This window comes from Acinonyx jubatus, chromosome C2 (assembly GCF_027475565.1).
Source record: "Acinonyx jubatus isolate Ajub_Pintada_27869175 chromosome C2, VMU_Ajub_asm_v1.0, whole genome shotgun sequence".
NCBI classification, from domain to species: domain Eukaryota; kingdom Metazoa; phylum Chordata; class Mammalia; order Carnivora; family Felidae; genus Acinonyx; species Acinonyx jubatus.
In genome coordinates, this window is record NC_069384.1 from 115,682,994 (window position 1) to 115,704,481 (window position 21,488).

Here is a 21,488-nt window from a genome sequence, read left to right on the forward strand (position 1 = left end):
ATAAAATATATATTAATTGATTTATGTTATCAGTGTGACTTCTTGTCAATAGTAGGCTATTAGTGGTTAAGGTTTTGGGGAATCCGTTGTTATACACAGATTTTCAACTGCCCAGGGGTCTTAGCACCTCTAACCCCTGTGTTATTCAAGGGTGGACTGTATAATCAGTTGTGTACAATAATTTGAACATCTTCTTTTAGATAGATATTGTCTGTAGGTGTTTTTCCAAGTTATTATGTATCATATTGCACATTCTATTTATTGCAGGAAATGACCAACATGATTATAACTCATATGGTTATATTTAATTACTAAAATCGAGATAGGAATACCTATTTTTATTTCAGATCTTTCATCTAAGATTATATATATACATATATATTTTTTTTTCTTTTAGTTATTGTCTCTGGATGAAGAAATAGTTCTTGGCAAAATTTCAAAAAAATGGGCTGGATTTATGAGGGAACTATTCACCAATGCTGATAAATTTGGAATCCAGTTTCCATTGGATCTTGATGTTAAGATAAAAGCACTGATGCTTGGAGCAAGTTTCCTCATTGTGAGGCTACTTTTATTTTATTTAGCTTAAAATCCTATTTTCTGAGATTACCATTGCACCTTTGCTAATATTTTTGCTCAAATCTAGATTGACCGCAAATTGTATTTTTTGGTCTAGTTTTAAGTCCCCAAAATCATATCATGGATTTAGTTTTCACATTGCAAAGGGTGTAAAAACTAGTGTCCTGTAAACATGATCACTGAAGTTGAAATCCTTGATGATCACTGAAGTGGATCACTGAAGTTGAAATCCTTGATGAAAAATGAGACTAAATTGCTAAAACTAGGAACAAAATGGCTTGTTCATTGTAACTTACTGTTATTTCCTACAATTTAAAAATGTTATAAGTTTCTTTTTGTAATCACTGTTAATTTGGAAACTATAGATATGTAGACATTTTAAGAAGGAAAATATTGCTCTTGATTATATTAGGGTCTTTGGAGCCAAATGAACATAAGAAATTACCTTCATTCTCTAAATATTATGAAATGATAAAAAATGGCAAGAGACATATGCAGGTCTGGGTCACACAATGCCTCATAAATAGTATTAAAAATTTGGAGAAACAGAAAAAAAAACAGATTAAGTAGTATATTGAATATAACTGAAGAAAAAGGGAACAAAGAAATGCGGTAGAGAAAAGGATTCATAACGTAGTAGAGAGAGACAAATCAATATGATAATCAAGAGTTCCAAATAAGATACGAGAACAGGTAACTCCTAAAAAAAATTTCAGAACCAAGAAATATGAACTCAGTGATACGTAAAGGACAAATATCCTAAGTAATATAATTTAAAATTAACATCTAAATATAGATGTTAAGAGTGAAGCAGAATAGCAAAGAAAAATAAGTAACCACAAAGGAAAGACAAATCACCTGCAAGCAATGAGACTGACAACTGACTTCTCAACAGAAACAGTGGAAGCCAGAAGACCGTAGAATGATATCTTCAAGGTACTGATTAAAAAACAATCTTGGGACGCCTGGGTGGCTCAGTGGTTAAGGTCCGACTTTGGCTCAGGTCACGATCTCGCAGTTGGTGGATTTGAGCCCTGCATCGGGCTCTGTGCTGGCAGTTCAGAGCCTGGAGCCTGTTTCTGATTCTGTGTCTCCCTCTCTCTGCCCTTCCCCCACTCGTGCTCCCTCCCTCTCTCTCTCTCTAAATAAACATTAAAAAAAAAATCTTAACTCTCACATTCTATTTTCTTCAAGACTATATCTTAAAGATGAAAGTAAAATAAATAAATTTGCATATCAAGAAACCCAGATTTTTACAACACCTAGAATATCGTAAAGTGTATACAACACTTCAGGAAGAAGGAGCATGCTCTGAAAACGATCATCTGAGGTTCAATAATATTCATGAGCAAATAAAATGCTAGCCACATTTGTTAATGTAAACATGTTTTTAAAAATAAAATAATAGCAAATATCTAATTTGTGAGGTCAAAAAAAAAACAAAACAAAAATACTAGCTAATAAAAATATATGAGTTACAAGAAGTTATTAGAATTAAAATGTTCTAAGGTCTTTGTATTGTTCAGGAGATAAGTTAAATGTGCATGTTGAAATGTCATGGGTAATGAGTAAAATAACAAAAAGACTGGAAATTTGAAACTAGTATAGAGGAAAAGTGGGAATAAAATACCAGAAAGCAAATAAACCACCAAACAAACAAAACCCACAGTGGGGGAAAAAGGAGAGAAAAGCATGGAGAAAGTTGGGGCAAAAAGAAATAGAAAATTGAAATGGTAGAAAATAAGTATTCAGTTATATCAAGATATCAATTAAATATGCTTTATACAATTTTGTTTACAATATTCACAATAAATGTAAATGGGAAAAACTTGCAAGTTAAAAAATAGAAATTGTTAGGTTAGATTTTTAACATTTTTTTTTTTACTATTTATTCATTTTTTGAGAGAAAGAGAGAGAGTGAGCATGAGTGGGGGAGGGGCAGAGAGAGAGGGAGACACAGAATCCGAAGCAGGCTGCAGGCTCTGAGCTGTCGGCAGGGATCCTGATGTGGGGCTTGAACCCACCGACCACGAGATCATGACCTGAGCCGAAGTCAGATGCCCTACTGACTGAGCCACCCAGGCGCCCCTAAATTAGATTTTTAAATTATCCCCAGGTTCTTAATGGGTGACAAATCTAAATTAATGAAAAAAAATGTAAAGAAAGAAAATATGGGTAAATGTATAACAGAAAAATACTAACCACAAAAGCTAGTAAAGCTAATACAAAAAAATTTTATTTTAAGACAAAAAAACATTAGGGATAGAGATCGAGAAGGTAACTACATTATTAATAAAAATTCCATTCAAAAGAAATATAATAATTCTTGACTTTGTGCCCCTAAGATCAATGTTATACAATGTTATCAATGTTTAACATTGAGAAAAATGTTATATTGTTAGAGAATGACAAGTTCATCATAGTGGGAAATTTATGCACCCCTTTCGATTTTTACGTGGTGTAGGAGACAGAAATATAGTAAAATTATTTAAAATTTGAACCAAAAAAAGTAAGGTTGATTTAATGGATGCATGTAGAACTTTGTGTTAAACAAGTAGATAATATAAGTTGTTCTCAAAAAAAGGTTTTTACAAGAATTATTCTCATAATGGGCCAAGAAATAAGTCTCAACAAATTTCAGGGAACTGGTATCACTTGGACCTTGGTGTCACAGCAAATAACATTAAATTAGAAATTGATTGGGGCGCCTGGGTGGCTTAGTCGGTTGAGCGTCTGACTTCGGCTCAGGTCATGATCTCACCGTCCGTGAGTTTGAGCCCTGCGTCGGGCTCTGTGCTGACAGCTCAGAGCCTGGAGCCTGTTATGGATTCTGTGTCTCCCTCTCTCTCTGCCCCTCCCCTGTTAATGCTCTGTTTCTCTCTGTCTCAAAAATAAATAAACGTTAAAAACAAAAATTTAAATTAGAAATTGATAAAGATACACATTTTAAAATATTTGGTATATATAGAAATGTGTACATAACTCAGGGGTAAAAAGTAACACATAATAAATTTTAAAATATATCAAATTGTATACTAACTAAAATATTACACACCGAATCTTTTGGGATGCAAGTAAAGTTAAAGAGCAATGTATAACTGTAAATACTTGCTGAAGAAAAGAAGAAAAGTGGAAAATTAATGAGCTAACTTTCATCTCTAAAAGGTTTGTAAAAGAACAGAACAAACCCAAACCAAACATAAGGAAGGAGATGGTGAATTATTGACCAAAGATAAATGAACAAACAGCACCCACCCCTGGTCTCTAGATGGAAAGAATTTTTAAAGTAAATAAATCACAAAGTAACAAACTACTAAATTACAATACCTTAAACTTCTGTACCTTAAAACAAATTATAATATTAAATATTTAATAGCAAACAATAAAGGAAATATGTGCTTCAAATATGACCAAGGAATAAATAATATCCTTATATTAATATAAATTTTATTTAAATGAGAAAAAATATCAAATTCCCAACAGAAATGGAAAATGAATATAAAAAATAATTCATACAACCATTAAACAGAGAATACAAATAACCAATAATCATAAGAAAATGTTTTCAAAAACATATGAAGAGAAGCAAAAAAAGAAAACAATGAAATACCCCTTTTCATTTTTTCTAATGACAAAGTCTCAATGCTGATGAAAGTTTAGGAAATCAGGCAGTCATGAGCTACAGGTACAATTTTGGGGAACAAACTGAAAACATCCATTAAAATTTTTTTTTCCATTAAAATTTTTAATGTTCATATATTTCATATGCTTTACTTTCTTCTAAAAAACTAATACAAATGCAGAAAAATAATTATGTGTACTCTAGTAAATAGCAATGTATACTCTCTGTAGCAAACATCACTCTAATAAATTAAAAACCTAAAACAACCTAAAATATACAGTATGAGATTTATTAAAACCACATTATGAGACATCTCTAAAACAGAACGTTAAAGACTCAAACTAAACGTTCAATAAATGAACTTTAATGGCATGAATACTCAGAATATATTATGCAGTAAAAATAATAGGTTATAAGCATATTATTATACCAATTGTGTGTGTCTGGAAAGACTTTGAATCAAAATATTAGTGGTAGTTTTGCAAGGATTGGAAATACAACGTTTTCCCTTCTCTATTCCTACACTTTTTTATATTAAGTATACATGATGAAAAAGTATACAAAAAATGAAGTAGAATTGGTTGCTGTTCTCTAAGGGCCTTTATATTCAAATTTATTATGTTGGTGTGTTTGAGAGTAGACAAATATTCATTCTTATTCCCTTAGAAGTTGCTTTCTTATAGGTCTGATTCTCAGAATTCTCTTTTAATAGGTTTTATAATCATGTTATTATAACACAGGACCCTAAAATCACTCTCATGTCTAAGGCCTGCACCTTAAAAACCAACCTAATTACATTCCTTTTTCATTTTATTCTAGGACTACATGTACTTTGAACACTGGCCATAAGTTTTGCCAGCTTTCAGCAAAATTAAACAACTTTCACTGAGAATATTTAAATAAAGTTTTATTTCACTATAATTATTTGTATAAATTTCTTCTGCATAATAAACCACACCACACTTTAGGAACTTGAAGCGATCATTTTATTTAGCCCAGGATTCTGCTGTACAGTTCTCCAGGTCAAGACCTTGTTCACTCTTGCGTGTACAGTCAGTTAACAGATTGCTTGGGGACTCTCTCATCCCAGGTGGCCTCATTCATATGTTGTCCGAGACAATAGGAGCACCAAGCTTCGTATTTTACATCATCTAGGAGGCTAGCCAAAGCTTCTACACATGATAACTAACTCTGTTACAAAGGCATCAGGAACACAAGCTCAATGTTCAAGCTCATTTCAAGCCTCTGCTTCAGTTACGCTTACTAATGTCCCATTGGACAAAGCAGGTCACACAGCCAAGTCCAGATTCAAGGAATGGAAAAATAGACTCAATTTCTTTATGGGAGTCGCTGCAAAATACTACTTATTTGCAGCACAATATATTATTGTGACATTGTATAATATCACAATTAACAGAACAGGTGATGTTTCTTGATTTATGTTTGTTATAGACTGAATGTTTGCGTTCCCCAAAATGCATATGTTGAAATCCCCAGTGTGATTGTATTTGATAATGGCCTTTGGGATATGGCTAGGTCATGAGAGTGGAGCCCTCATGACAATGGTGCCGTTTTACAAGAAGCACCAGAGAACTCCCCTGTGCTTTCACCATATAAAAACATAGCAAGTCACCAAACTCCACACCCAAAAAACAAATAATCCAGTGAAGAAATGGGCAGAAAACATGAATAGACACTTCTCTAAAGAAGACATCCAGATGGCCAACAGGCACATGAAAAGATGCTCAACGTTGCTCCTCATCAGGGAAATACAAATCAAAACCACACTCAGATATCACCTCACGCCAGTCAGAGTGGCCAAAAATGAACAAATCAGGACACTATAGATGCTGGAGAGGATGTGGAGAAACGGGAACCCTCTTGCACTGTTGGTGGGAATGCAAACTGGTGCAGCCACTCTGGAAAACAGTGTGGAGGTTCCTCAAAGAATTAAAAATAGACCTACCCTATGACCCAGCAGTAGCACTGCTAGGAATTTACCCAAGGGATACAGGAGTATTGATGCATAGGGGCACTTGTACTCCAATGTTTATAGCAGCACTCTCAACAATAGCCAAATTGTGGAAAAAGCCGAAATGTCCATCAACTGACGAATGGATAAAGAAATTGTGGTTTATATACACAATGGAGTACTACGTGGCAATGAGAAAGAATGAAATATGGCCCTTTGTAGCAATGTGGATGGACCTGGAGAGTGTGATGCTAAGTGAAATAAGCCATACAGAGAAAGACAGATACCATTATGTTTTCACTCTTATGTGGATCCTGAGAAACTTAACAGAAACCCATGGGGGAGGAGAAGGAAAAAAAAATGAGGTTAGAGTGGGAGAGAGCCAAAGCATAAGAGACTCTTAAAAACTGAGAACAAACTGAGGGTTGATGGGGGGTGGGAGGGAGAAGAGGGTGGGTGATGGGTATTGAGGAGGGCACCTTTTGGGATGAGCACTGGGTGTTGTATGGAAACCAATTTGACAATAAATTTCATATATTAAAAAAATAATAATAAAATAAAATAAAATAAATATATAGCAAGAAAACAGCCAACTATGAATCAGGAAGTGGACCCTTACCAGACACTTAATCTGCCAGTAATTGGACCTTGGACTTCCCAGCCTTGAGAACAGTGAGAAATACATCTCTGTTGTTCATAAGCTACTTAGTCTATGGTGTTCTTTGATAATAGCCCAAATAAACTGAGACAGTGTTACCTATGAAATAGTTTTTCTTATGTGATTTTATTTTTCAATTCTACCTCACTGTGTAATTAACTAATAATTATTTATAATGCCTCTTAGATATGGTTGGTTTCGATGAAGAGTAAGTTCCAAAGAACAGGTCACCCTACATCAGAACTACACAGATACTTTCCGAAGGGAACCAAAAGGGATAGAGACTCAGTGAAATCTAATAAAATGAGGCTTGACTATTTCCACATGAAGGTTACTTTTCCTTACAAAAAGCGTCTGGATAGGACAGCCCTTGTCACTAGCACTTGCCATTTCATGCTCTGGATAAATCCTGTCCAGGTGGTAGGGATCTCTGTCTGCAGAAGAAAAGAGCAGTTTTTTGTTTGCAAGAGCTCATGCTTCGAATAGATGTTACCTAGATCATTCTAGAAAGATGAAATAAAAAATGTGAAGGAGTCAAAAGTGGCTCATCAAAAGAGTCAGGCACTCCACTTCTGAGGTAAATGGACCCACACGTACGTCTAAAATGTTTATTTGTGCTGTGGCCTGGGAGATTCACATACAGAACATCATATTTTCCTGCTTTATAGAGGACTACAGGATCTTGGCCTATGAACTTTTTCCCAAGTTTCTCTTTGTTACATTCCCTGGGAGTCTTCACAAAGACCTTTTAGCGGGAGGATAGCCCACACACCCTCAGGGAAAAAATACATAAGACTGAATTCTCTTAGTGAGAAAAACTTGGAAGAAATTAATTTAAAGAAGAAAAACTAACATGATTTTTTTACTCCAAAATTTTGTGCAGCAATTTCATTTCCACATTATCTGTCTCATTCACAATTCTTCTGTGAACTTATCTGCCTGCAACATCTGGAAGATACATCCAGTTTTCCCTCTTCATCTAGGTCTGATTGGATCAGCATTTGGCATCAGTGGGGCAAGGTACTCAGCCCGTCTAAATTTTCTATGTGGAAAAGTACTTACAGCATTGTTTGGAACATAAAATTAGATAATTTTTTAAATGTTTATTTTTCAGAGAAAGAGAGAGAGAGAGACAGAGAGAGAGAGAGAGACAGAGAGACAAAGCATGAGTGGGGGAAGGGGCAGAGAGGGAGACACAGAATCTGAACCAGGCTCCAGGCTCTGAGCTGTCAGCACAGAGCCCGATGCGGGGCTCAAACCCACGCACCGCGAGATCATGACCTGAGCCAAAGTTGGAAGCTTAACCAACTGAGCCACCCAGGCACCCCAAAATTAGGTAATTTTTAGCACAATGCCTCATACATACTGAATGCTTAGTATATGTTAGACAGTGTTATTACAGCCACATTTAACTGAATGTTGATAGTTCAGATACCCACATATCCACAACAAAACATGAAGAAATACTAACACACTATTCACAAACTGGTATCTTGTTTGTTTGCCTCAATTTATAGAGATATAAACAGTTTTTTAGAGGAGAAAGGAGTTTTGTCTGAAGTTGTTAAGAGAATGCTAAAATTGAATATATCTGCTTTTGCCTTGGTCAGGCATCCGAAGACTAAGCAAAAAACATTAAGATTTCAATGCTCGCATTCCAGTACAAGATTCTAAACTATTTATGTAGGATATGCTGGAAAAAATAAATCTGTCTTCAGCTCACAACTTCTCAAATACATCTCAGGCAATTAAAGAGTTACAGGAGAAGGAGAGAGATGTATAAGCTATGGCGTCTCTTTCCCGTCCCATCCTTTCTGATTTTGGCACTGGGGGCCAGAATCTGGTAAAGCTGATCGAGAAGAGTCCATGTAGGCATTCTGACACAGGTGAAATAGTTTCCGGGACAAAGTTTACACCTACCTTTATCGATGATGTGATGCTCTTCTAACACCCTGAGGATTGGAAGCTTTGATAGCACCTACACCCAGTGTCCTTGGTATGAACACTGACACTCTCGTAACATGTTATGGAGTAGTTGAGGTTTTTTCAGATGATTTTAGAGATGGATAAATGGAAGCGAGAGCACAGGAACCAGAGAACAGCATGCAGTGGGGGAACTAACAGGCACAGACTGCCTTTTGAAAACACATGGAGTACCTCTAGAGTATAGCGTCTGGTATGACATGATGACATGAGGAGTGGCTGGGGGAGTAGCGAAGCCCTGCTAATAGCAGGGACGAAGCTATTGAGGCCAGCGGGTATTTGCATTAAGTAGAGCTGTCGTTGTTATTAACACGTTAAAGAGTACCTGTTTTTTTTAATGTTTTTTTTATTAATTTTTTTTAAACATTTATTTATTTTTGAGACAGAGAGAGACAGAGCATGAACAGGGGAGGGTCAGAGAGAGGGAGACACAGAATCCGAAACAGGCTCCAGGCTCCGAGCTGTCAGCCCAGAGCCCGACGCGGGACTCGAACTCACGAGCTGTGAGATCATGACCTGAGCCGAAGTCGGACACTCAACCGACTGAGCCACCCAGGCGCCCCAAGCATACCTGATTTCTATCAGTTATTGAAGATAACAGCTACATAAACTGGAATGAGTTTGTTGTGTATTTGTTTTCTGAATGTGAAACGGCCAAGAAGCAGCATTAATGGGGTGCCTCATTTTTTTTCAATTTTTTAAATTTATTGAATAAATTTATTTATTGAAATTTAGTGAATTTATGTATTGAATAGATTTATTTATTGAAAAAAATTTATTTATTGAAAAAAATATTGAATATGTGAAAATGTGGGACTCACATATGCTCACACAATTATCAGCCAGGGAGTACATCTGATAGGGAGCAAACGGGATTTTTAATTGCCTGACAGAACCAATCCAATAGAATTTTAGAACAAGGCAACTGGAATTTTAAAATGTGCTCCAAAATAAGACGTTATAAAAGATTATAAAAATATATTACCTGTTAGTGTCAGCAACTATGTAGGTGGCTATGACACCCTATCACTCTCTGAGAAAAGTAGATTATGCTAGAAAGTGTTTTCCAAGTCCTCCACCAAAATAGTTCACTGACAGGTGAGTGCTGACATTTTTGGAAAACCCTAGGGCTCCTGGTTATTAACTTCTGGTCATTCACTAAAATAGTGGTCCTCAGACTTTAGCATGCATCAAAATCATCTGGAGGGGTTATTAAAATTCAGATCGCTGTACCCCAACCCCAAAGTATCTGATTCCATAAGTCTTGGTAATAATTTGCATTTCTAACAAGTTCCCAGGTGACACTACTGCTATTGCTAATGAGGACACACTTTGAGAACCTTTGCACTGGAATACATTACCAGATTTCAGCTAGAATTCTGTGAGCTGCTGAAGGGACCAAATTGAGCAGATCATAAAGGCCTATTAAAAATTTAGAGGACCACCAGAGTCATCCAAATGGCCCTATCTTTAAACATCATGGTTGTTTGATTAAACATCATGGTATCTTCTGGTACATACTGCAGGATGCATCATCGATGGAATAAAACCATAACATTTTTGTCAACTCACAAGAACTGTCATTGAGAACTTTCCCATCTCTACCACAAACTTCAGTATTTATTGCCCTTGAAAGTGCGTGAGATGTCAACCTTGCTGGTCCTTTCTATTCTTTTTTTTTTTATTTTTTTTAAATGGTTATTTATTTTTGACAGAGAGAGAGAGCATAAGCGGGGGGGGGGGTGGGGGGGGGGAGGGGAGTGCAGAGAGAGAGGGAGACACCAAATCCGAAGCAGGCTCCAGGCTCTGAGCTGTCAGCACAGAGCCCAATGCGGGGTTCAAACTCACAGACCGCGAGATCATGACCTGAGCCAAAGTCAGACGCTCAACTGACTGAGCCACCCAGGCGCCCCTGGCCCTTTCTATTCTTGAAGGACTGTGTGCTCAGAACTGTTCCACAACCATCCTGTAAAACCATCATTCCCGGTGCAACTAGCAATGCAATTGGATCAGCTGGCATCTGTTCCACAAACAAATCCTGTAGGATAATTATGGACAATTAGTGTTCAAACTACTGGATGACTAGAAAAGTTTTGGGTTTGGATTAGTTTGGTCTAGCATGGATTCCATACATTTACACCCAAACAATCTATTGAATGACTGTCCTTTTTCTAAGCAAAAGAGTCATCTTTGCTTTGGGGCAGATATTGGGAATACTGGTAGTACAGCACTGCTTTCTTGGTTTTTATGTGAGAAAACAAATGCTAGAGTCAATATGGTTACAGCTGCACACACTTTCTTGGGCTAATGTGTCCTGATTACATACATCAATGTAACCTGGGTGTTGTCTGGAATTTAATTTTGACGCCACTTGAGTAATTGTTATAAATGATCATTTCATGATTATGTATGTGTTAGATACATCTGACCATTCTACACCCCCAGTACTAGCCTAAAATGCTTGGAGTCATGAAAGCAGAACTTCCTTAACTTTCTGCTAATCCACCAACAAATTTATCTGAATTCACATTCATACTTTCTTTTTCTTCTCCTTGTCACACGCACCTGCCTTTCTTCCCATCCGAAAAGCAACCAAGCCACTGGTGATCTACATGCTTCTCCCGCACCTCCCCCACCAAAGCATCTTGCCCACTCAATTACTCCTTTCTCTCTATCTTCAATCTCTCTCCCTGGAGGAGAATGTTCCCGGAAGTGTGGTTTATGAGTCATGAACCTCAACACAATCTGGGAGTTTTTAGAAAAGGCAAACTCATAGGCCCCACCCTAGACCTCTCTGTTTTGACAAATTCTCAGGTAATTTTGTCACAAGTATGAGAAGCATTAGAATAGTGCAGTGTTTCTCAGACTTATCTACACATTGGAATCACATGGAAGCTTAAAAAAAAAAGCTATCGGTGCTTTGGTCCAATCTCCAGTGATTGATTTCATTCCTCTAAGATACAGCCTGGGCACTGGATTTCTTTTTTAAATAGACTAGTTTTAAGAGCAGTTTCAGGTTCACAGCATAGAGATTTCCTGTATACCTTCTGCACTTAAATACACACAGGAATTTTCAAAAGCTCTCCAGGTGAGCCTCATGTGCAGCCAACTTCAGGAACTACTCTCCAAAATATTTTTCTTATCAGTACTTCAATGGAATTTTCTTACTTTCTTCCAATTCCTCTCAATTGCATATCTACCTCTAAAATTTTTGTTGTTTTTTTCACTTATAAGCTTGACTATTCCCTACTTTCTTTCTCCACTTACTCACCTCCTTTTACCACCCAGTCACGGTGATTTCTTCTGCATTTCCACCATTCTCTTATCTTCAACAAGAGATCCTTTTAGATCTTACCTTACTTGATTTCTCTGGGCATTTGATGCTAACTTCTGAACTCTTCCCTTTCATTATTTTCCCGACAACCCAATCCCTGCGGTTGATTCCCCACTTCTCACTCATTCCCAGTCTATTAGATTTCCTCCTGTGCCATTCCTTATGCACTGATGTTCCTCAAGTTTACATTGCAGGTTCTCTTTTGGACTATCTAGCTGTCACATAGCAGGAAATTTGGGGATACGTGGAGAATTTTTAAAAATTAACTTTTAATGTATTAGTGAACAGCATGTGAAAAGTCACTAAAGCCAAACACAGCTAAAACACGTAGAGGTTTCTGGCTACTCTACATTTTCGACAAAGACAAGTAAAGGAAAACTTGCTGGGGTTTTTGTTTGGAATTTCATTGAATCTATAAATCAGTTTGTGGAGAAATGATATTTTAACAATACTGAAACGTCCAATCTGAGAACATGGTATATCTTTTGTTTTTATTTATTTATTTATTTTTTAATTTTTTTTAAACGTTTTATTTATTTTTGAGACAGGGAGAGACAGAGCATGAACAGGGGAGGGTCAGAGAGAGGGAGACACAGGATCCGAAACAGGCTCCAGGCTCTGAGCTGTCAGCACAGAGCCCGACGCGGGGCTCGAACTCACGGAGTGCGAGATCATACCTGAGCTGAAGTCGGCCGCTTAACCGACTGAGCCACCCAGGCACCCCATCTTTTGTTTTTAATTTCTGTCATCTAGGTTTTATAGTTACCAGAGTAGAGAGCTTTTACACATTTTCTCATAACCATGTTTTACTAGATATTTGATGTTTTGGTGCTTTTGTACATGGCACTTTTAAATTCTATTTTCTATTTTTTTGTTTCTAGTATATGGAAATACAATTCATTTTGTGCATATTGATTTGTATACTATCACCTTGCTAAATTTACTTATTCTAGTAGTTTCTTTGTAAAGTCTTTTGAGTTTTTTGTACACACAATTGTTGTTGGCAGATAAAAATAATTATACTTCATAATTCCCAGTCTTTATGGATTTGCTTTTTTCCCCTTGCTTTTTTTAATCGGATAGGGTCTCCAATATTATAGTGAATAAAGTATTGGCAGCTGGGGCGCCTGGGTAGCTCAGTCAGTTAAGCATCTAACTCTTGGTTTCAGCTCAGGTCATGATCTCATGGTTCATAAGTTTGAGCCCCGCCTCAGGCTCCACACTGACAGCACAGAGCCTGCTGGGAATCTCTCTCTCTCCCTCTCTCTGTTCCTCCCAGCTCACATTCTCTCTCTTTCTTAAAATAATTAAGTAAATTGAAAAAAAAAGTATTGGCAGTAGATACCTTTGCTTTGTTCCCAACTTTCTTTAAGGTGAGATTTTTTTTCATATTTCACTCATATGTGTTGTTAGCTTTATGGTTTTGGTAAATACTTTCAGTCATAATGAGAAAGTTTGACTCTATTCTTAAATTGCTGAGATTTTTACCAGTTTAAATTTAATTATATGACGTTTATGCATCTGATGATAAAGTAATATGGTTTTTCTCCTTATTCTGATAGGCTGGTGAACCACATTGATTGATGTGGGATGATATCAATCATAATGTTTTGTTTGTTTTTGCTGGGTTAATTATTTGATATTCTGTTAAAGATATTTACATTTATGTTCATGAGTGATTTTAGTCTGTAACTTTATCTTCTTGTAATTTTCTTGTTGTGATATCAAGCCAAATCTTACCCAGTGGTCTGCTGGTAAATGTCCAATCATTAGCTTTCCAGGGAGATAAAAGGCCTTGGTTTATAGCGGTTGATGATTACCTTGGTGAACAAAGTCCCATGACAGCTGATTTCAATCTATCATGTGATGTCACTGAATGAACAGTTGGGAAGACAAGTTCATACTTCATTCTTGTTAGCCTGTGCAAGCTGGCTCCAGCATTCCACTGCTCTGACCAAAAAAAAAAAAAAAAAGTTCAGAATTGTTCTGTCATGCTTTATACTCGATAATTGGTGCAATATTGGTATTTCCAAGTCTGCTTTAAACTTTTTTTTACTGGTCACAAGGTTTTGAATAGTTTGGTCTTATGACTCTTCAAATATATATATGTTTTTCTTGTTCTTAACGTAAAAAAAAAAATTGCCGTTTTCTGTGAAGACCATATCATCAGTTGCACTGTGTCTTTCAAGAGAAGTGCATAGTTAGTATGTAAATGACATATTGACATATTCCAGGAAAAAGAAAATCAAATGAAGCAAAAAGCAAAACGAATCTTTATGATCCTACTACCTGACAAGGACATCTGTAGTTGGCTAAATAATTAGCAGTGGATTTTGTCAAATGCTATTGGAGAAAGATTTATGTTAATAATGGTTCATTTTGTTTTACGCTAAAACACTAGTTTAATCAGTGGCTGACTTTCTCTTTAGCTAAAACATTAGCTAAATCACAGTGGGAAAATAAAATCCAGAGGTGGAAACTAATTGGAAACATTGCTTTTAGGTAATGAAGCACTTATGCTTCCATTTGGGGGATTCATTAAGTGTTAGTTTGGGGAAGTTTTCATATAACTCAACTGAAAAATGCATAATTGTGATTGAGATGTATAATTACCAAAATATGAGTACAAGGGAAATCCGGCATTTCATTTCATCAAACATTCCATCAAAATTTGACTAAACTTTAGGGGTCCAAAAAATAAAAAAGATGAACAACAATGTATTCCACTACTTCAGGAGCCTAGCAAGGAACAAACACATTTAAACTAATAACAACACTAACAGGTGATAAGGGCAATTAATGAGATTTATAAAAAGTACTATAGGAACACAATGTGAGACCAATACATTCTTTCTAGGTGGGAGACAAAGTCTATTGATAGTGTTATTGTCTGTCTGTCTGTTTCTCTCTTTTTCTCTCCCACACTGCTCCCCATCAACACATTAACAATTTTGAAGATGAATTTAAAAAAGTGTCAAAGTAAGAAGTTGCTGCCACTGAGATCAAAGAGGTTGTTGCCTGTTTTCTCCTCTAGGATTTTGATGGCTTCCTGTCTTACATTTAGGTCTTTCATCCATTTTGAATTTATTTTTGTGAATGGTATGAGTAAGTGGTCCAGTTTCATTCTCCTGAATGTCACTGTCCAGTTTTCCCAGCACCTATTGCTAAAGAGACTGTCTTTTTTCCATTGGATACTCTTTCCTGCTTTGTTGAAGATTAGTTGGCCATACATTTGTGGGCCTGTTTCTGGGTTCTCTGTCTGTTCCATTGATCTTTGTGTCTGTTTTTGTGCCAATACCATACTATCTTGATTACAGCTTTTTATACAGCTTAAAGTCCAGAATTATGATGCCTCTAGCTTTACCGTTCTTTTTCACATTACATTGGCTATTAGGGGTCTTTTCTGGTTCTGTAATACAGCTTGAAGTCCAGAATTGTGATGCCTCCAGCTTTGGTGACATGTCTCCCGAGGTAAGGGAAACAAAAGCAAAAAAGAACTCATAGGACCTCATCAAGATAAAAAGCTTCTGCACAGCAAAGGAAATGATTAGCAAAACTAAAAGGCAACTGATAGAATGTGAAAACATATTTGCAAATGACACATCAGATAAAGGGTTAGTATCCAAAATCTATAAAGAAGTTATCAAACTCAACCTCCAAAAAACAAATAATCCAGTGAAGAAATGGGCAAAAGACATGAACAGACACTTTTCCAAAGAAGACAATCAGATGGCTAACAGTCACATGAAAAAATGCTCCACATCACTCATCATCAGGGAAATAGAAATCAAGACCACAATGAGATACCACCTCACACCAGTCAGAATGGCTAAAATTAACACCTCAGGCAACAACAGATGTTGGCAAGGATGTGGAGAAAGAGGAACCCTTTTGCACTGCTGGTGGGAATGCAAACTGGTGCAGCCACTCTGGAAAACAGTATGGAGGTTCCTTAGAAAATTAAAAATAGAAGGGTGCCTGGGTGGCTCAGAAGGTTGAGCATCAGACTTCGGCTCAGGTCATGATCTCATGATTTGTAAGCTCGAGCCCCACATTGGGCTCTGTGCTGATGGCTCAGAGCCTAGAGCCTGCTTCAGATTCTGTGTTTCCCTCTCTCTCTCTGCCCCTCTGCCACTCGTGCTCTCTCTCTCAAAAATAAATAAACAATTAAAAACAGAACGACCCTATGACCCAGAAATTGCACTACTATGTATTTCTCCAAGGGACACAGGAGTGCTGTTTCAAAGGGGCACATGCACCCAATGTTTATCGCAGTACTATCACACACACACACACACACACACACACACACACACACACACGCATGCATGCATAAAATTATATAATGGAATATTACTCGGCAATCAAAAAGAATGAAATCTTGACGCTTGCAACAATGTGGATGGAACTAGAGTGTATTATGTTAATCAAAATCAGAGAAAGACAAATATCATATGACTTCACTCATATGTGGAATTTAAGATACAAAACAAATGAACATAAAGGAAGGGAAGCAAAAACAATACAAAAACAGGGAGAGAGACAAACCATAAGAAACTCTTAAATACAGAGAACAAACTGAGGGTTGCTGGAGGGGTTTTTGTGGGGGGGATGGGCTAAATGGGCAAGGGGCCTTAAGGAGGACACTTGGTATGAGCACTGGGTGTTATATGTAAGAGATGAGTCATTAAATTCTACTCCTGAAATCATTATTACACTATATATTAAGTAACTTGGATGTAAATTTAAAAAAAAAATAATAATAATAATAAATAAATTAAAATTTAAGTAACCAAAAAAAATATAAAGAAGGATCAAAGTATCCCTTCCATAAACCAGAGGAAGTTACTTTTGCTCCAAGTCCTATTGTTTGCTTTTAAAAGGTGTGCTCAAGTCAAATGAAGGGGCATTCATTCCCAGTGGGATATCTTCCTTTGGAGAACTCCAGAAACATTACCACCATTGTTGAAGAGCTCCTCAGCAACAAGTGAGCATAGCACATTCATGGTCAATGAATACCATTCTCCTAGGAAAGAGACAATGGATATCTGAAAGGTGAAGTTGTTTTTCTAATGATAAGAAATGGAGCAGTCTCAGAATTATCCAAAATAATCTTGTTTATCGATTAGGATAGGTTTTATCATATCTTTATACATGATGACTGTTAAAAGAGCTGATGAGATATTTTCCAGAAATATCTAAAGTTTTCCCAGTGCAAACTAAAAATGCAGTGTCACTTGTTCAAACACAAGTAAAATTTCAAGATGGCAGTAGCTGCACATTAAACTCAGTACAGGGCTCTGTATTACTACATAGTTCTCAAGCCCATGAAGCCAGTCCTGACCGAAGGGCAGTATCACTTTATGTACTGGAGCAAGCTAAATCTTTGTCATTTGGTTTAGAATGGGAAACCATAAGCTTTGAAATGCAGCAAGTGTGGGTCTGAATACTACTTCCATCACATGTTACCTACTAGATGCTGGACAAGTTATGAAATTTTCCATGTTCCTCACTAAAATGTGGCCATGAAAACTTCCATTGCAAGTTCTAATAATATACATGAATAAATGTGTGCATTCTCTTCTAGTGACTTTACAAACAATTAACAGTATTATAAAAAGTTTGTGCAAATTAGTGGCTTTACAGTATTGCTGCTAGTTTTAGAAAAATAATTATTAAAACAATCCATTCTTTTTTAAAAAATTTCCTTGCCTTTTGTTGACATCCTTCATTTTGGTTGTGAGCTACCAAATACAAGTTAGATCACTAAAAAATCATTTTAAGACCAGATTTTACGATATTTAACAGTTAATAGATATTTAACAGTAAATATCTTAATATTTACGATATTTAACAGTTAACAGATAATAACAGTTATGGAGTTAGGATTAAGAACATAATATCATGTGAATTATATATTCTGCATATTATATTCATTATTGTAACATTTCACCATTATTTGGGGGATTCATAGATAGTCATTTAATTTACATTGTATTCAACAATTTAAAATATTACTTATTAAAACACCACAGTACTAGCATAAAAACAGACACATAGATCAATGGAACAGAATAGAGAGCCCAGAAACAAACCCACACAAATAAGGTCAATTAACTTATGAAAAAGGAGCCAAGAATATACAATGGACAGTTTCTGCAATAAATGGTGCTGGAAAGGGGCGTCTGGGTGGCTTAGCTGAATGATCGTCCAACTTTGGCTCAGGTCATGATCTCACGGTTTGTGGGTTAGAGGTCCGTGGTGGGCTCAGTGCTGACAGCTCAGAGCCTGGAGCCTGTTTCGGATGCTGTGTCTCCCTCTCTCTCTGCCCCTCCCCTGTTTATTCTCTCTCTCTCTCTCTCTCTCTCTCTCTCTCTCAAAAATGAATAAATGTTAAAAAAAAATAAATGGTGCTGGGAAAACTGGGCAGCTACATGCAAAAGAACGAACTGGACCATTATCTGATACCATGTACAAAAAATCACTGAAGATAGATTAATGACATGAATGTAAGACCTGAAACTGTAAAACTCCTAGAAGAAAACAGTGGTAAGCTCTTTGACATTGTTGGTCTTGGTGATGATTTTTTAGATTTGACACCAAAAAAAAAAAAAAAAGCAACTAAAACAAAAATAAACAAGTGGGACGACATCAAGTTCCAGAGCTTCTGCACAGCAAAGGAAACTATCAACAAAATAAACAAGCAATCTACTGAATGGGAGAAAATATGTGCAAATCATATATCTGATAGGAAATTAGATAAAAGGGGGCAAGGTAAGCCTAATGGCAAGCGGAAGGAAGGTAGAAGATGAAAAGACAAGGTACAGACAGGGAGAAAATAACTGCAAACCACATAACCAACAAAGACCCATATAATATATTTAAAAATTCTCCAAACTCAACAGTAAGATAAAAAAATGAATTAGAAAATGGTAAAAGACATGAACAGATATTTCACTAAAGAAGATATACAGATGGCAACTAAGCTTATGAAAAAATAGATGTTCAACATCATTAGCCGTTAGGAAATAGAAATTAAAACCACCATGAGACATTACTATATACCTATCAAAATGGCCAAAAGAAAAATGGTTACCACATGAAATGTTGCAAAGATCCAAGAAAACATTTCACTGATACAATGGTGGTAAAAAATGCAAAATGATACAGACACTCTCGAAGTTTGACAGTTTCTCATAAAACAAAAACATGCAACTACCACAGAATCTCAGGCATGTGTCCCAATGAAAAAGAAATGTATATTCACACAAAAAATCATAGCAGCTTTATTCATAACAGCCAGAAACTAAAAATAATCCAGATGTCCTACAACAGATGAATAGTTAAGAGCAAAGTGTGTGGTACGCATACAGGTAATACTACTCAGCAATAAAAAGAACAAACTATCGGTACATGTGCCTTTGGTGGATCTTCAGGGAATTACATGGAGTAAAAAAAGCCAATCCCCAAGGTTACATACTGCATGATTCCATTTATACAACACTTTCAAGTAAAATTTTAGAATGGAGGCCAGATTCCTGGTTTCTAGTGGTAGTGAGGGGGATAAGGTATATGGGACAACTGGAGGTAGGTGGGCGTGGTTATACGGGGGCAATATGAGGGATATTTGTGATAACGGCTTGTTCAGTATCATGACTGCGGTACTAGATATACAAACCTACAATTGTAATAAAATTGTATGCAACTAAATCCTCCCATATACACACACGTACGTGTGCGCATGCACACACACAGGAGTGTAAATAAAGCTGGAGAAATCTAAGTAAGATTCAATATTATCAAGGCCAATATCCTGGATGTAGTGTTAAACTAGTTTTACAAAATGACTAGCAGGAGAACTGGGTGAAAGGTTTAAAGATTGTTCTATATTATTTTTTTTACAAAACATGTGAATCTATTATTTCAATAAAATTCATTTAAAAATGATTTGTGTATGGGGTGCCTGGGTGGCTCAGTCGGTTGAGCATCCGACTTCCGCTCAGGTCATGATCTCATGGTTCATGGGTTCAAGCCCCGCATGTCCAGCTCTGTGCTGACAGCTCAGAGCCTGGGGCCTGCTTCGGATTCTGTGTCTCCCTCTCTCTCTGCCCCTCCCCTGCTCATGCTCTGTCTCTCTTTCTGTCAAAAATAAATAAAACATTAAAAAAATTTTTTAAACGATTTGTGTAAATATTTCTCCTAGAGCCTCCTTACAGGAACTCTGAGGTCAAATTAGGCATCAGATTGCTGCTAGAGAAATACCATTATAAAAACTCTCCCAGCCCAGTGTTACCTCCTGGCCACATTCAGTAACCCATCTAAAGTATAAAACACTCTTATCAAAAACCACAATACCATTCTTAGATGCAAGAAGTGAGATTCAGAATTGTTATGTAGCTTTCCCAATGTTGCATGATGATAGAGTTGAAATCTGAACCTGGCACCATCTAAACACAAAGTCTAAGTTATCAAACTACACAATCCTGCATCCCCATACCGACAGCATTAGCATCACTCTGGATTTCATAGAGACAGACATTGTGTATTATTATCCTGTTATTTTCTTAATTAATTTTAATTTTAATAGAGGAAGACTGTGGGAAAAAATGTGTGCCTTATATATAAACAGAAATGCTTCAAATCAAGTTAATGTTTCTTAAATAAACATGTGTGTGTCAATGGGCTCATAGTGGTGGTGGTAATTCTCTTAGTTTAACAGTGGCCCCAAATTATGAGAATTAGACCTATTGGTCAAGGTGTGTCAGATTCCCAAAAGGTTCAGTGCATTGAATTTATTTACCAAGGGCTGCAGTTCTAACCAGCACGTACTGTTTATCACAGCAAAATTTAGTGGTTTTGAGAAGTGTGGACATTGCAGGGAGTGCCAATCTCCTGTGACCTGATGACTTCTGCTATGAGTTAGCACAGACCCAAATTGATGTCAAAATGAGCCTTTTTCCAATGTTTTTTTGAAGAGACACTGTCAAAACCCTCCTCTCCCTTATCAGACAAGCCCGTTATCTGAGTGATAAATGCAGAGATATGAGAGATAAAACACACCTGGTAGCAAAGAACCAAACAACTCGCCCCCGAAACATTATATTTGTTTATTTTTTCCTAACTGGACAAGTCTTAGCTTCAAAAGCTTTAAACAGCTAAACGTGAATACATTTTTCATGATGGGGAAAAGGTAAGAAAGGACTAGTTTCAAGAACAGAAGGAAGCAGGTGATTCCACTTTAAGTCTGGGAGTCGTCAATTTCAAAGATTATGAAATTCTTGCTGAACGATCAACGAGCCTATTCTTAGAGAGGCTTTGTTGCTCTCTTGGTTCCCTCCCA

The 21,488-nt window shown here is 36.6% G+C and overlaps 1 protein-coding gene and 1 long non-coding RNA gene across 3 annotated transcripts in view; one reads left to right on the forward strand and one right to left on the reverse strand.

The window, feature by feature from the left end:
- Positions 1-6,601, forward strand: part of LOC106975187 (phospholipid scramblase 2-like) — a 33,284-nt gene extending 26,683 nt beyond the window's left edge. Inside the window, exons 6-7 of the mRNA XM_053221329.1 lie at positions 398-559; positions 5,021-6,601. Of these exons, the coding sequence (XP_053077304.1) occupies positions 398-559; positions 5,021-5,050 (192 nt within the window). The 3' untranslated portion in view covers positions 5,051-6,601. The remainder of the gene's footprint in view (positions 1-397; positions 560-5,020) is intronic.
- LOC128315282 (uncharacterized) overlaps positions 1-14,095 on the reverse strand; it is a 66,382-nt gene extending 52,287 nt beyond the window's left edge. The window contains exon 1 of one of the 2 annotated variants that reach the window (XR_008297948.1): positions 13,969-14,095. This is a non-coding gene — a long non-coding RNA (uncharacterized LOC128315282). Of the gene's footprint in view, positions 1-13,888 lie in introns of both variants that reach the window. The other variant, XR_008297949.1, reaches the window with a different exon arrangement.
- Between the last annotated feature and the right edge of the window lie 7,393 nt (positions 14,096-21,488).